Below are 15,841 nucleotides of genomic sequence, written 5' to 3'. Positions count from 1 at the left end.
CCCCGAGTGCGAATTGGCCCTTTGTGTATCAAGAAAAGCCTCACCGAGTAAACCATATTTTTGCGGCTCTGAATTGATATTTTACCAGTTCCAATTATGAGTGTTCAACACGTACGAGGAAACCATATTGTCGGAAGAAAACCCATGTTCAAAAGCAAATCATGCATGAGGTTTCATAGATTTCAATTATTTGATCCGCTGCCCTCTCCAAGCTCTCTTGTAGTGTGCGCCCTACCACTTGGTATTCCCACACAGTCTGCCATTCAAGCACTAACCTAGCTTCGATTGAAAGGCCACATTCAGGGTGATCATCAGTCATTTACTTGGAAACAGCATTCTGCTTCAACGGATTGGATGGACTAACTCGAGTAACTCGCGTCTCCACGTGTGTGTTCAGCGACGCGCTTGATTAAGTGCGAGCCGCAACACGACTGGATGTGGTGTTCGTGGTATGCCGAGAGGCACGAATGGTGTCGGGGGGGTGGGACAGCGTGGCGGTTTCGTCGAGCAGTGGAGATACGGGGTAATAAAGAACGGCTTTGGTCTCTCTTTACTTACAATAATCAAATCTCAGACGTCTTTGGTTTCCATTGGACAGTCCTTAGATCGGTGACAACCCAGAAGCTACAAGGGCAATGTGGTGGTCGTCAAGCAGACAATGACGAGTACGCTGCATACGCTATAGAACCAATGGAGAAGTAAGAAAAAGGTTGCACATAGAAGAAGCAAACTTGATGATGCAGGCAGTGATGAGAAGGAAACTGGCACTATTTGGACACATCTGTAGGATGGACAATAACGGGAAATTAAAAGTGTGTTGTTCGGAAAAATGTAAGAGGAAGACCTACCAGAGAATGGCTTGACGACGACATAAGAGATTGGTGCCGGAAAGATGCGGCGCTACTTTAACATGGAACACATTGGCACAATAACAGAGGAAAGCGGAGACAAGTGACTAAACTTGCAGTGGACACCTATGGGCTATCTGCCCATGGATCGTAATGATGATGATGATGCAGGCGAGGGGAGTCAGAAGCTCACTTAACTGCACTGACCAGCTTGCCCGCCGCGCTGCTTCTTCTCACTTTCCCCTTGTGCTCTGCTCCCACCCGCCACCACCACCCCCCCACCCCCGCGCACACAGCTGATGCCATGGGTGGGCCTGCGTGGCCTCAACGTGTCGCACTGGCGCTGGGAGGACGGCGCCGCCTTCACCAACTCCACGCTGGTGTGGGAGGCCAACGAGCCGAGCGGCTCGGGGTTCTGCGCCGTGCTGTCGCCCCCCAGCCAGGCGGGCCGCCTCAAGGCCTACACGTGCACGGAGTTGACCCGCGGCAGCGTTTGCGAGAAGCCCGTCGGTACGCCGCCGGCCCCCCCCACCCCCGCGCCGCCGCGTCCCCTGCTGCAGCGAGCGTGAGCAGCGGCCGGTCGTGCGCAGGAGGCTCGGCTGCTGGATGAGTGCGCGTGTGTGTGCGTGTGTGTGCGTGTGTGTGCGTGGTGACGTCACCGCCACTTAGTGGTGAATGGCGGTTGTTGTTGTTGTGCGTGTGTGTGGTGATGTCGAGGAGCATCGGCCGTTCAGCTCGGTGAGTCAACCCGTGGCACCTGCTGGGTCTGTCCCATGACCTCCTGCCAGCGGGCATTCGACACTTCACATGGCCTTAAAGTGCGCGTAGCCTGGCACAAGCGCTGTGGTGATGTCACCTCCACTTAGTGGCGGTTAGTGCGCTGTGCTACAAACCCGGCGATCCGAGTTCGATTCACACTCATGGCCAACACCAGTAACGATTATCTGAACGGGTCCTGGGCCTCCCCTAGGTGAACTCGGCCTCAAATAAGCACCTGGTAAAACCATCGCCACAGTGGAGACAAAGGCGATCAGGCGTGGTGCTGGCTATCCACCACCTCGTGTGCAGTGCCGACCTTTATAAGTGCTGCTCGCCAAACAGCACTTGCCCCAACAGTCTGTTAAGGATAGAAGGGTAGTCTTTGTGTGCGCACACAAGTGCGTGCCTGCGCACTTTTGTGCGTACGGGATTCGTGGCTGCGTCGGATCGACCGTGACTGACCAGGCTCGGAAGGGAGCTCGCTTGGGTACTTTGCCAGGAGGGACCCCCAGGAAGGGGGGCTCACTTTGGGGCTCGCCAAGAGGAACCTCTTGGGTCTGTCACCAGATGGCTGGTACTGGTGCGTCTTGGCATACGCCGCCACGCTTGACTTGAGTTTTTGTTGTACATGTGTTTGCACGTCTGTCTGCCTCCGTGCGTGCGTGCGCGTCGACTACGTCTGCGCCGCCGCCCGCAGTGAACCCGAACCAGAACGCGCGTCAGTGCCGCATGCCGTGCGCGGCGCGGCGTACCTGCGCCGAGTGCGCCAGCGGCAGCACCGACTGCATGTGGTGCAGCAACGCCAAGCGCTGCGTGGACGCCAACGCCTACGTGCCCTCCTTCCCCTACGGCCAGTGCATGGAGTGGCACACGATGAACGCCTGCCCACGTGAGTGTGCCGCGTTCGCCCTCGCACGACAGCGCATGCACCCACACAGAAAGGTCCGTCGCAGCACCTCGCCCTGCAAATCGCCTCTTCCTGGAAGGCTTCGAGCACCTGACGTTTACTGTGGCAGGGAACAAGTGCGTTTTATCATCGGCACGAGCGTTCATTTCCTAGGCAGTTTATAAAGTCTCGCCGTTAATAATTTCTTGGCCACGAGGTTGCCCTTTACGACAACAACACAGCCATCCTGGGCCCACGACTGTGAATTGGGAGTATTCAGGTGTGAAAAAATAGTGTAGATGATTGAACTTCTTTTCAGTTTGGGGTGTGGGGGTCTGTAATGATATAACCTGTCTCTGCTTATAATCGGTTTGCATGTGGGTACCTAGGAAAGTGATATTGTTGAAACAGTAATTCGGACTATGATATTCTCCATCGTGATCATCATCAGCCGTAATCAATCCCACTGATGGATGTGAAGTCCTCACCCAAGGAGCCCGCCGCGTCTCACAATCCTGCTATGTAACGATCCACCCGGCACCTGCACACGGGAGCAGGTTTCATCGCTCCATCTCCTCGGTGGTCGTCCTCTCTCTGGGCTTTTTTAAATTCCGGCTGTCATTCTCACGGCGCGTCCTGCCCTCGGGTCACCTTTCTTACCAGCCAATATAATGTCGTCTTTCACCTGTTTGTGTGTTTCTAATTATCGTTGTCATCATTTGCTCATAGTGCTTATTGATTTTCACGAGTTTAGATGTGTCATTTGTCACCCCTCTTTGAAATAGATTTGAAAAACACTTGAATTCACAAGTTACTCTATTTGAAACCAGGGCAGCCCTATTTATAAAGTTTGGTTCTATAAATGCGGCGTGGGCAATACACAGAAAACAACACGCAAATGTTGGCAGCAAATAATGAGCGAGGGTACTTGTAATGAAGTGAAGAAATACTTTTAAAATGTTTTGACAAAAATTAACCGCTGAATACAAATATCAGAATGTGCATTTGGTAGTGAATCTGAAACATTGACCTATGTGATATATGATTTTGTTTTTCAAGAGACCTGTATCAAAATTACTGCACTTTTTTTTTATTCTGTCTATTACGGGTTATAGTTTCATATTTTCCTCTAATGGCTACCATTTGTGTAATGCCAATCATAAACCCGCCATCTTTCTGCCTTTCTGCTCCCATTTTTTCTACGATGTCTTAAAGTACTTTGTGCTATGTTCTCCGATTTATTTTCTCATTATTTTCTGAATAGCTTTACAGAGTTTATGCACATTCGGTCTTTTTGCTTAGTTACCTCTCTAAGCAAAAACGACCTCTCTCATTTCGCTGTATCTTGCGGTTCGATATTGTCCCTTCTCTCTCCGTCTTCTGATCGGTGCGTGTAACCTCCTGCGACAAGTTCGAGACGTCGTGTTGACTGTGAGTGAAACTTGGGAAGCACACGGCGATAGAAGGGGGGGGGGATGCTTGCCTGTTGGTTGAGACTAACCGTGGAGTGGCAGTCAAAGGCAGCACTCGAGAGGATGTCCATGCAGAGACCGAGCAGTCAAATCAGTTTGTGTGCGGGAGCCCGATGGATTGTTGCCTCACGTGATCTGGGGGGAGAGGGGAGGGTGCTTCATAAAGCAGCGGATAGATCATGTCTGATGATGACTGACGACGATGATGAAGTAACCAGTAAAAAATCTCAATGATATATTCAGTAGCTCATTCGCAAATCGTAAATAATACTCGGCGAGTAATGCAGGGTGCAAATTAGCCCGAAGCATCTGTACCTTTCAGAAAATGCAGGTGAATCATTTGAATTGACATGGTTCTAATATAACAAGGCTGTTTTTCTCTTCTTGTTAATGGTAGGAAGCTCACTCTTGTTAGAAGTAATTTCACGTGCAGTCAGCTCTTTCAGTGCCGGTTTGCACATGAAGCCAACTTGGCTTCAAAGTCGTGTTTTTCCTCTCCGTCGCACAGCCTCATGCTAAGCTACATTGCCGTGGTTAGCACGCCACATATTTGCAGTCACCTTGTCTCGATGAGAAGGCGTTTCACCTCCATTTAGAGTAATCTCCCTCGGACCAAATGTTCCACTCCTGTAATAAGTATTTTTTTTTTTGCAAACGTATGTCCTGTCCTCTGTTATTATTTTAATATTTGTTTATGGAATGACTTTTGAACGTGCCGTCCCTCAGACAAGTAATGGGCTATGACCTTGTGCCGTCAGTGGAGCCACACCGTAAACGTGATATTGCATCTCGTTTGTTGATTCTGACAAACTCTTCTGCCTGTCGTACGGCTGCTGATGTGGATGCAGAGGCAACAACCACAATTTCACGTTCAGGCGCTCGAGCCAGATAACCGCGTCCAGGAGCCAGCGGAGTGTATCGCTGTGATGATGCCTCCTTCGTATCTGTGGATGGGGGCATTGCGTCGTTACACGTTGTTGTACGGTCTGTTCTGGATGACCCACAGTCACACACCACTCCTGGAGAGTTTTTAAGTTTCCATTTGCGCGTCGGGTATCCACGTCTACTGCCATGATGCGGTTTAGGGTTGACCTCGCCCATTGACCCCAGTGGAGCTGAAAGTTCAAAGCAAAATGCACCGGCATTTCAAAAGTGGTTCTTTAATATAAGGGCGCCACAGTGACGGGATGTTAACTACCTTGCCTGGTATACAGGAGGTCATGGGTTTGATCCCAACCCTGACGGCTGTATATTTTGAGTTTGCATGTCTCTCTCCCCCCGTGGTCACGTAAATTTTTTCCGGGTGCTCCAGTTTTTCCTTCCACATCTCGAATCAACGTGCATTTAGACGATTCTGCTGCTGTACATTTCCACGTGATAAGCAAAATCGTTGAACTATCATTTGTGGCCAGGTCGCTTATGGAAAATAGCTATATAGCTCAGTGGGCATTACCTGGTCAAATACACGTAGCTTAATCGGGAGGCCTGTACGCTCAGTTGTGTTTGCAGGGATGGCCAGTGCTCTGACTTGTTCGCTATTGAAGTGGTGCGCCACATGGCTGCGTCGTTGCTGTTTCTTACTCCGGTGGGCTGGATCCTGCAACGTGTGCGCACATTGTCGCGTCTGACGAGAGCCAATCCTGGGCAACGAAGGCATTCACCAAGCAGGCCTATAAAGAGATTGTTGTCCTGCTGCCCGCGATGCTAGGAGAGTTACTCCTCACGCTGGAGATTGCGCGTAACAAAGCCTTCCCATTTGGCGTGGGAATAAATTGGGTAACCACCAAAATCCAGATCGGTGATGAGCGGCCACATGACTTAAACTCAGGGTCAGGTCGGGGATAACGATGCTGATGCGGTTAAATCTTTCCCCTGCCTTGGCTGCAACCTCCATCATATCGCAAGTAGTGGGGCTGGAGTTAACGGACGAATTTCAGTCACACGTGAGTGAGTGAACCTGTTTGACAGAAACGTCTGTCACTCGACCATTACAACAGCAAAGGAGGTCCGCTTCTACAAGTGTGTACCGCCTACCAGTGTCGTTGTATGGGCACAGAAACATGGTCCATGACGGTGTCTTTACATACAAACCCTGTGGATGCCTTGTGACGGACGCTTCGCGTTGACTCTCAGGAGCGTATCACAGACGCCGAAGTCCGTCTTTGAACGGCACGTCGGCCGGTGTCCGAAACAGAGCCTGCAGGTTTGCCGGCTCTCCGGAAACATTGCCCGGGTTCATGATGTTGGCGGATCACACCAGAGATTCCACTGGCGATCATCGACGGGCCTTCCTCGCTGTTGGAGGTGGCCCTAGGGGCATACCGAAGCTGATGTGGACTCGTGCGATTGAGGCCGATCTCGGACATCGTAATCTCAGCGGCCTGCATGCGGTGTCGACGGTCACTGCATGTCAGATGCGCGCTTTTGCGGCCTTCCAGAATGCTCTTCCTTCCGATATTAGGAAGCCACTGGAGCTATTCACTTTTAAATTATATAGTTTAAAAAAATTATCTTTAAAACTGATTATTGTATTTAGTTTGTTTTCCTTCCCCCCACCCTCACCACCAATTAGCAAGGTTGTCTATGTACGGTGCTAAATAAGTTCTACATACATAGGTAGCGTCAGGCGCAGGCCGGGGTTGCCTGGCGATGAGGAGTGCAATGCCCCAGCTGGGGCCTGCGTCTGCTTGATTGACTGAATGTATGCTCATTGCCCATGTTAAACCAGGCACGTGACAGGAGGATGTGCAGACGCTTTGCAATGTATGAGACCCCGTTGCTTGCCGGATTGTGCATTTTTTAAAATCCTGCTGCAATCCTCCAGTGAATAAAGCCACTCGGATTTGGAACAGGCTCTTTACCAACATGCCTCTGGCATGTAAAAAAATTGTAGTCTACATCTTTTACAGCAGACCTTGAAAAATGAAATGCTGCTCGGGGCATGCTTTGTAAGGCATGTATTCTCTAGGATCTGAAATTTGTAAGTAAGGCAAATACATGTAGTTATATACATTTATTATTCTGACACATACCTGATGGTTGACGCTACCACCTGTGCTTCATCCCCATGGCTCCCGTCTCCACCTCCTCCTCCTGCACGTCCTCTCCCGCAGCGGAGAACTGCTCCGGCTACCGCACGTGCGCCGGTTGCATGGAGCAGCCAGGCTGCGGCTGGTGCAACGATCCCAGCGACACGGGCAAGGGCCAGTGCATGGAGGGCTCGGCAACGGCACCCGTCACCGTCAACAGCACACGGGCCACGCTCAACACCAGCATGTGTCGGGAGGACCGTTCGTTCACCTGGAATTTCATCACCTGCCCAGGTAAATGGTGACAGCGATCGTCACGTAACCATTTGGCTATCGTTGGTATTAGCACCGTTTTTTTTATATTTATACTTATGCAGGGCAGGGCCATCATGATGGTGCTGATTTTTTTGCAAACATATAGTCTGCTGGTAGGCAGCGATGCTACTCTGAGCAATGCCAATTGAGTACATTTCAGGAAAATTTAATATGAGGCAAATTGGGACCGTGGCACCAGCCAACGATGGCCTTCTCCTTTCAAATGATGTCGGAGGATCTTTAACGTCCACTGTGGCGCAGGCGGGCGCCGTATTTGCATCGCCGCGGTGATGAAATAAGTTTCGTTTTATTTGTCCATTTTTATCTTTTTATTTGCTTACCTTCCCAATATTTTTCATTCCGATCGTGTTTTTTTATTGTTTGTTGTTGTGACATCCTGACCACATGCCCCTACGGGACATCCGTGAAAAAGAGCTTTATTGCTCATCGGATTCCTCCAGTGTAACTAAATATTCTGATTTTGAGTAGCCAACGCGTGACCGCTTGGCCATGTCACACTGTAGCATTGTATACCGACCCATCAGCTGTTTGTAGTGCAAATTATTTTTTAATTGCCTGTCTTGATTTGTCCACCACAAGAGGCTCATGCGTGACATTGTTTGGCCATTACATTTGTCGTGAGTATCTTTGTGCCGTCGGCTGGAGAAACGTTGCACGTAAGGGAGGAGATAGTTGAACTCTGCCCTGCACATATGTATCAATGGAACACCTGCTCCCCGTCGCGCCTCCCGAAGGCTCTTAAGTTTTGACGGGTGAGTGGTCTCATGCGCTCCCCATTATCGCCGTGTTTCCGAGTAATCCACCAAACTTGTTCGCGAAGCAGCTGGATTAAAAGTGAATGCCCTCACAAAAGGGGAAAAAATAAACTAGTCGCCTTTTGTGTTGATTTAGTTTTTTGCGAATTTTTTTTTGATATATAAAAATGGATGGATCACGATTGCAGAAGTTGCCCAGCAGAGGGCACGGAGACCATTTGATACTGGGCCTTGGAAAGGTCGGTTGTTATGGAGCATTTGTGCAGTGGGCTGTGAGTCGGCATGCTGCACTATTAGCTCCTTAAAACAGAGTTCAATTCCCGGCCATGGCTAAAATTAGTAGCGAATGATATCTGAAAGGGTCCTGGGCAGGCCCCGTTCTCCCCTTCATCTATCTGCACTCAACTGTGTCAAGTATGGTCAAATAACCCCCATGGCCTACATGGTGTGGGGAAGCCTTCATCCAGCAGTGGATTGACAAAGTGCTGTAATTTAGTGACGCTGTATAAATAAGTAGTTCAGATGATGAGAAGAGGGATGACCGTTTGAGCTGTCGTACGTCAGTTCGGTTAAATGTGCAAGCCTGCTTGCACAGCAGCACTTTGTCATGTGCGGCAATCCATGCAAGCCAACAGTGTCGAAGCCCTCATGGGGATTCCACGCGTTGGTAAGGGCCTGGTGGTGATGTCACACGTTGCTAAATGACATTTCTTCTGCTGGAAATCACTGGAAATGGGCAGCATTCTCGTGACACAATCAATAACCCGACTTCATGGCAGGGTCCGGTACAAACATCTTGTGGGACCATACTCACATTGGCTTGTTACCAGTGTAGCTCACAGAAAATCTAATGGGAATTCCTCTAGTTTTGCACTCTGCGGGCATGTGACCACCGCAATACAGTCGTGTCGGTTAAAAACGAGGTGCAAGCCTGATTAGAGAGCACACTTTGTACCATGCCCCCTTCGTATTATTCAATCGAAAGGAACACATGCAGACAAAGCAGCATTCTCTATGGATTGGTCTCTGGATAGCAGGATATATTTTTTGGTGTATTCTGTGTCCACATTTCTGATTAATTATATCGAATGGATGATTTTGTCATTTTACTGGTTGCACTGGAAAACCAATAAAATACATTTATAGGAAAACATTTGGAGTACAATTGCTATTCTTCACGTGAGCCTTGTTTGTTGGTGATGATTTAAAATTACATTTTGGTTTTTCACTCTTGCCCAGAGATTTTAACGCTATCTCATTAGCTCTTAAAAATATATCACGTTAAAACCTGTTTTGTTTTTGTATAAAAATATTACGTATGTAATCATATTACGTTTTAGAGTATTTGGGTGCAAAACATTTCCACGTGATAAGCCACTTCGTTGAGATTATCATTTGTGGCCAGGTCACTTCTGAAAAAGAGCTATACAGTATAGCTCAGTGGGCTTTACCTGATGAAATAGAAATAGTTTTATAGTTTCATTTTAACAATGCAACGCCCATCAAAGTAATACTGTACGTAACAAATTACTTCAAAAACTAAAACAAATAAACTGAAAATTTCCTCTGATAATTTATTGTCAAACCAATTTTTGTTAATTCATGGATGCTTTGTGTGGTCTGAGACATGTTTGTACAACAAACGTCCAACAGTGTATTCTATCTCCCACTGCCCATGTATCCCGATTGTTGTGTTGACTGAAAATTGTACAAAGAAAACATAATTTTGCACTTATCTTAACCACAATTCTCATCGGCACGCTTGCACAATGTGCATCCGATAGACATGAATATTATTTAGAAACCTCAACCTTGGAGGCAATTAATAAGCAGGCCACGTGTTCATGTATATAAATTGCCAAGGCAATTGTACAATGTGAAAAATAAATTATATAATACGCCTCATTTAGGTTATTTTAAATCCATTTGCGGTTCCATTTATACATTTTTCATAACATGTACACAATGTGCATAATGCGCCTGTAGGCATTCAACATGTGAGTATGGAAGACACGTGTTTTTCTTCACTGTGTGATGTTTAAAGATTACCATTTTAAATGAAGCCCATTGAATACAAAACAATAATTTAGCGCAGTGAAATGTAGGGAAAATTTATCGCGTCGCGGACTAAGCTCTGTGAATTTATTTACAGTTTCTGGATATCAAACTCCAACTACTTTGTAACGATTAACGACCACTGTATTGGAGTGTTTGTTAAACAAATGTGCCACATTTAGTACCTTGATGATTGTTTAGTTTTTTGGCATGTGGCATTGAAACGCCTTATTTTTCATGCGAATACCCCCCCCCCCCCCCCCGTGTCTGAAGCTGAAGACTTTGGGTTTGCCCTTGTCCATTCACTCGAATGTATTATAACTTTTAATAACATCCGCACGACCCCTGCGGAGGCCCGTTGGAGGTTTATGCGGTGTAAAAATGAGTAGACATTATTGAGTGGGTGAGTGATGACAGAGTTGGTTTGTACCTAAATTTTGTATTTTATAGAGGAGCGAGATTTTATGGAGCGAAACATTTTTGTGATGGTTTTGAGATTGAATTTCCTTTTCAATTACGCTATTCATGTGTTTTTTCTACCCCCCTCCCCCCTTTTAGTTTGCCCGTCAGCCCTTTCGGTAATCGAACATCGCGTATAAAATCCCCCCCCCCCCCTCCCGGGAGGTTACAAGCAAGCGGTGGTTGCGAGCGGCAATTCCCCACGAGAGAGGGTGGGGGACCTCCAGGAGTTTAGGAGGCAGCCGTGTTTGGCACGTGGGGATACCTATTACCAAAGCTAGAAAGTGTGCGGTGTATACAAAACCAATTTTTCTTTTTGCTTTCATTCGTTTAGAAATTGTAATTTCGTAGTCTCTGCGCTCGTTTCATTCAGGTGGGGGTGGAGGGGGGGAGTGCAAGGTTACAGTTTGGCAAGCGCCGTGCGATTGTTCGAGGGGGCGTTTATTGTCCTCAAAGTGCCTCTGCTATTTTTGCGTGCAAAATGTTATCACATTGCACGGCTACAAAAATCACTCTTTTTTATGGGATTCGATTTGCAATCTGAATGAGATACCACGGTCCCAATCCGACGTGCATGCTCTATCCATTGCGTTGAAGTACACATGTAAAATTGTGAATTGCACAATGTCGGTCAGAATGGGGGGATAATGTGAAATTGAAAGTGACGTCGCAGGTAATGCCCATCTTGGCCTATCTCGAGTATTGATCCCTTTGACATATGTAGCAATTTAACAAAATCACAGATGACTACAAGTTAGCATCTCTGGCCATAAGACGTCCTTGGCTATATCTTCCGTAATTATTTGTGTATGACGCATTCTAATTGTATCACGCGAGACTTGATGTATCTGCTTTTAAAAATACTTTTAACGAAAACAATTCTCCAACAGCAATGCTGTGCAGCGCAATGGAAAGCTTTTTTCAGTTCATAACAAGTCTTTTATTACCGCATAAGAATAACGTAACAAATGCACGTATTTTTAAATGTGGCCATGTGTCTAAAGCTGTCGTGCATTCAACACCAATATACGGTGTGTTCCCTTAACTTATGTTGTCACACAGGTGTAGAGCATAATTGCGTAATTGCAAGCCTGGCACACTATAAACTGTTGCCGAAATGTAAGCGCGCAGACACGCTTGTCTACCGCAGCATTTACACACAAAAAACAGGATAATGTGCTTTCCCCCATCAATGCGAATTAAACCCTTTGTGTGCCGCGTTGCTCGTGCCAAAAGACACAGCATTTCCCGCCACGTGTAAAGTTAACTATTAAATGTGCCGACATAGCCCCGAAAAAACCAGGCCTCATCTTTGTGCTCTGAATTATGGATTAGAAATTACATTGCCCTTTTTTGATTAAGTGGTGAAATTGGTATTCCTTTCAGAATAGTGTCTTTTATCCTGGGCTCGGCGTTTTTTTCTTTTCTTTGCGTGTCCTGTCTGCAGTGGTCATGAGTTGTGTTTGACAGCGCACCTTTTCCATTGCAGAATTCACGTCAATGTGGACGGGATAATGTGCTTTGTTCCTCAGTGGGGGGGCTTGTGCTCCGGCGGGGGGGGGGGGGGTGTAAGAATCTTTACTGCATTGTTTCAACCGCCACGCCAGGAGATGGAATCGAATCGCGCTGAATGCCGGATTGCAAGTTGCGTGCCGCGAACCGTTACGCCGCTGCGACAGCTCCCTCGACAATTCTTGGGGTTGAAGGAAAATTCGCGTACAGTATATCTATTTAATATGTACATTATAGTCTCATTGTATCTCCAACATGGGCATAATAGAAGTTGTAATTGAAAAAGTGTCACTGTAATGGAAGTAATTACCTTTCCATGTAACAATCATTGCGTTCCTCCGCAATTGACCCCAAGTGTGCACCACTAACTGTATCAAAGTTTAATGAAACAAAACGTTAGTTGGGCCGTTTAATAGGCGAGTTAATTTCCAAAGCGTGCACGCGGCGTGTGCACATCAAAGTAATCCGTGAATGGCGTTGGCAGAAAATAAGGAATAAACAACTAATGCATAAACTCAACGTCGTTTGCAAGTGCTGTGATTTGCATCAATGTGAACGTGCGTATGATATTTAAAAGTAAGAACGCAAGAGTGATAAGATTCAACACCGTCATGTATTTATGACCATTGTAGAATTTGAATTAAAGCTGCAAAAAAACAAGTAGTGTGTTAGAACTTTTACCTATTTACTAATCTTACAAGCAGAACCTGCCCTGTATGATGACATAAGTCACAGTGAGAATACTCTTTGGTTCTTTCGGTAAAGTCACTTAGGTATAAAATAAAATAAATTCAATCACGACGGCGCAACACAAGTGTCCGTCATCGGGTGTGGTTGTCCCACCTGATGACGGTGTTGCGCCCGAAACGTCGTGATTTAATCTATTTTATTTTCTACCTACGTGACTTTACCGAAAGAACCAAAGTATGGATCCCTGTAGTCACGAAAACTTCAAATCTAGATAAGTCACAGTGATAATGTTTTCACCATGACAAGTGGCTAACTGAACAAACTGGGGTGACTTGGACTGGAACTCTCATCAAAATATTTTGATGGCCTCTCCCATCTGCCATGTAATGTGGCCAGCGACCCAGCCAAGAGACATTGCAGCGTTCCTCTGAATATTGCTCAACGAAGCTGTGATGTTTAACAGAAAGAGAACATCACCATTAAAACCTGCAAAGTGATTTAAAATAGTTTAAATATTTCATGAGTGTATGCGTGCGGTCCTCGTTACCACCCACAACCGTAACCCCGTGTGACTGCACCACTGCCGGGACCGCACTTTTAAGAGAGATGCGCTTCCTGGCAAAGTACGTTTAATAGAAATAAGTGATTAAATACGTGGAACGTCGTCGGATGCTCAATATTCGTACAAATTCACCCCTCCATCCAAGCGATACGATACATTGTCCTGATTGAGGTTTGCAATTCTATTTAAGTGTCGGTTCTTTATTTGTCTCATTTCTACCGTGTCTTTTTGTTCATATTTAATGTGCACGGTTTTGTTTAAAATCATTCGTGGGAGGCATCCGTGGTCGGTAATCGAGGACGATGGTACTGAGTGTATTTTTTTACATCACGGCACCGTGTGAGGTGGCCAGCAGCATTGGGAAGCCGTCATCCAGCGGTGGATGGATTATGGCTGATGATGGTCATGACCACGAGAAGGTGGTAGTTATATTAAATGTGCATTGTAAACGTAATCGCTTCTTCTCGTCTGACTGATGCTTATAGAAAAACCGGTGAGGTTTGCTGTAGAAGCTGTGAAATAAATAAATAAGTTTGAAGAATAACTGAATTATTGACAAATGGCTGTGCTGTTAATGTATTAGGTTAGGGTTAAGGCATGACATTAGAGGAATGCTGAGTGCTCTATTTGGGCTCTGATGCAGGACAATGATAGGGATCAGCCATTAGCCTTCCATGTGTACCACGGAGAATTATATTTAAATGTCTCTTCAAAACCATTATGTGTGCGCGTTTGATAATGCCACTGCAAACTATTTCATGGCGTCTAAAGTTTTAAACAAAGAGAGTACGTATGCATTATTAAGCTAGTGCATTAATGTTGAATATATTTTAAAGACATTAGATTCTTGTGTGAAGTATTATAGCATGATTAACAACTGCTCTTGGGATGTGTTGTTTGCAGAATGGGTGTGTGCCCTCTCAACTGGACACATTGCAGTTAATTTAAATAATATGTCTTAATAAATACATTCATCATCAAGTACGGACACACGACCAAACCTACGGCGTGTTTAAAATACGAGATGGAAGAGTACTCCGATCACAATATCAAGTAATACGAGCAGTGAACAAGCGAATGTTACCGTTTGGCCGCCGTATTTTTTATTAACACTCGACACCAGCTCTTCATGGACCTACATCGAACGTCTTTCGCACCGTACGTAGCCGAGCGCGCTAATCGGGGGTGCGAAATCTCATCGAGAGACAACTGCGCGGAACGCCAATCGGTTGGGGGTTTACTTCATCGATGAGAGCGTCGCAGTGGCGATGTTTACGCACGGCAATAGGTGTACTCATTTGAGGCTGAGTCGACCTAGGGGAGGCCAAAGACCGGTTCAGATAATCGTCACTGGTGTTGGCCGTTACTGGCAGGAATCGCAGTGCGCTAACCACTACTCATCCGCTCGTTTAGAAGAACGCATGTGACCACGAACAATGTCCACCCGCGTGTATATATCCTTCTCTCTGCTAATCTTTCTTTAACTCCTGCGAATTGCCTCTTCTCAACTTATCGCATTGTTGATTTTTTCTTGCAACGTTGAAATTGTGCTGTCGTAACAGCCAGAAGTCTAGAACTCTGGCAACAATGGTTCCGTCCCAACAATGTTCTGCATTCACAGAGAGAGTGAGTGAGAGATGCTGCCACCGCCGCTGCTGCTGCTGTGACATTACAAACCATTCTTTCCTCCTGCCCCCCTTCCCCGCAGACTGCCAGTGCAATGGACACAGCACGTGCGTCAACGCGACGGTGTGCGAGCATTGCAGCGACCTCACCATGGGCAAGCACTGTGAGACCTGCTCGCCCGGATACTACGGGGACCCCACCAACGGCGGCTCCTGCCAAGGTAACTGGGCGGCTCCGTTCACGCTGACAGAAAGGGCTTCGACTCCAGAGTCCCTCGGGAGGGCTCCCTTTGGCCTACTCGTCCACGCTGGCGAGACGTCTCGGGCGAGGTGGGATTACACCCACACTTTACCCCGCCACACGCGACCCTGCCAGTCGACTCTGTCGTACCAATTTACACCGCTCGCTGGAGAGAGGCGGTGGGAGGGAGGGATTGAAGAAACGTTCCCCATTGTTACAAAAGCCGCGATGGGAGATGGAATCGAACTGGGGACCTCGGAATCGGAAGTGCAGCATGTGAACCGTTTTGTTGTTCTTCCCTCTGCACCTCCGATTAGTACGGTTGGCTATGTACGGTGCGAAAGAAGTTCAACATACATACATACATCGACAATAAATTACTTTATTTGTCTCTCTATCGCATTCTCTCTGTGGAGTGCTGGCTCAGGCACTGCAGTGGCGAGATGTTTACTCCCTTGCCTGGTACACAGAAGGTCGTGATTTCGATACCAACCCTGACGCCTGCATATTTGGAGTTTGTATGTTCTCCCCGTGGTCGTGTGGATTTTTCTCCGGGTTCTCCGGATTTCCTTCACTTTTTGAAACATGCGTTTCCAGTATTTGGCTGGTGCT

The 15,841-nt window shown here is 47.0% G+C and overlaps 1 protein-coding gene across 2 annotated transcripts in view; it reads left to right on the top strand.

Annotated features, from left to right (window-relative positions):
• The window catches only part of ATRN (attractin), a 305,667-nt gene that overhangs the window by 124,645 nt on the left and 165,181 nt on the right, over positions 1–15,841 (top strand). For both annotated transcript variants that reach the window (XM_061552847.1, XM_061552846.1), the window contains exons 16-19: positions 1,145–1,358; positions 2,305–2,496; positions 7,079–7,288; positions 15,072–15,209. In XM_061552847.1, coding sequence (XP_061408831.1) covers positions 1,145–1,358; positions 2,305–2,496; positions 7,079–7,288; positions 15,072–15,209 — 754 coding nt within the window. The remainder of the gene's footprint in view (positions 1–1,144; positions 1,359–2,304; positions 2,497–7,078; positions 7,289–15,071; positions 15,210–15,841) is intronic.

The sequence above is a fragment of the Lethenteron reissneri genome, chromosome 17 (assembly GCF_015708825.2).
Source record: "Lethenteron reissneri isolate LAM-NWPU_2019-01 chromosome 17, ASM1570882v1, whole genome shotgun sequence".
NCBI classification, from domain to species: Eukaryota; Metazoa; Chordata; class Hyperoartia; order Petromyzontiformes; family Petromyzontidae; genus Lethenteron; species Lethenteron reissneri.
Note: the sequence above shows the minus strand (reverse complement) of the source record. Positions and strands in the feature narration are given on the sequence as shown.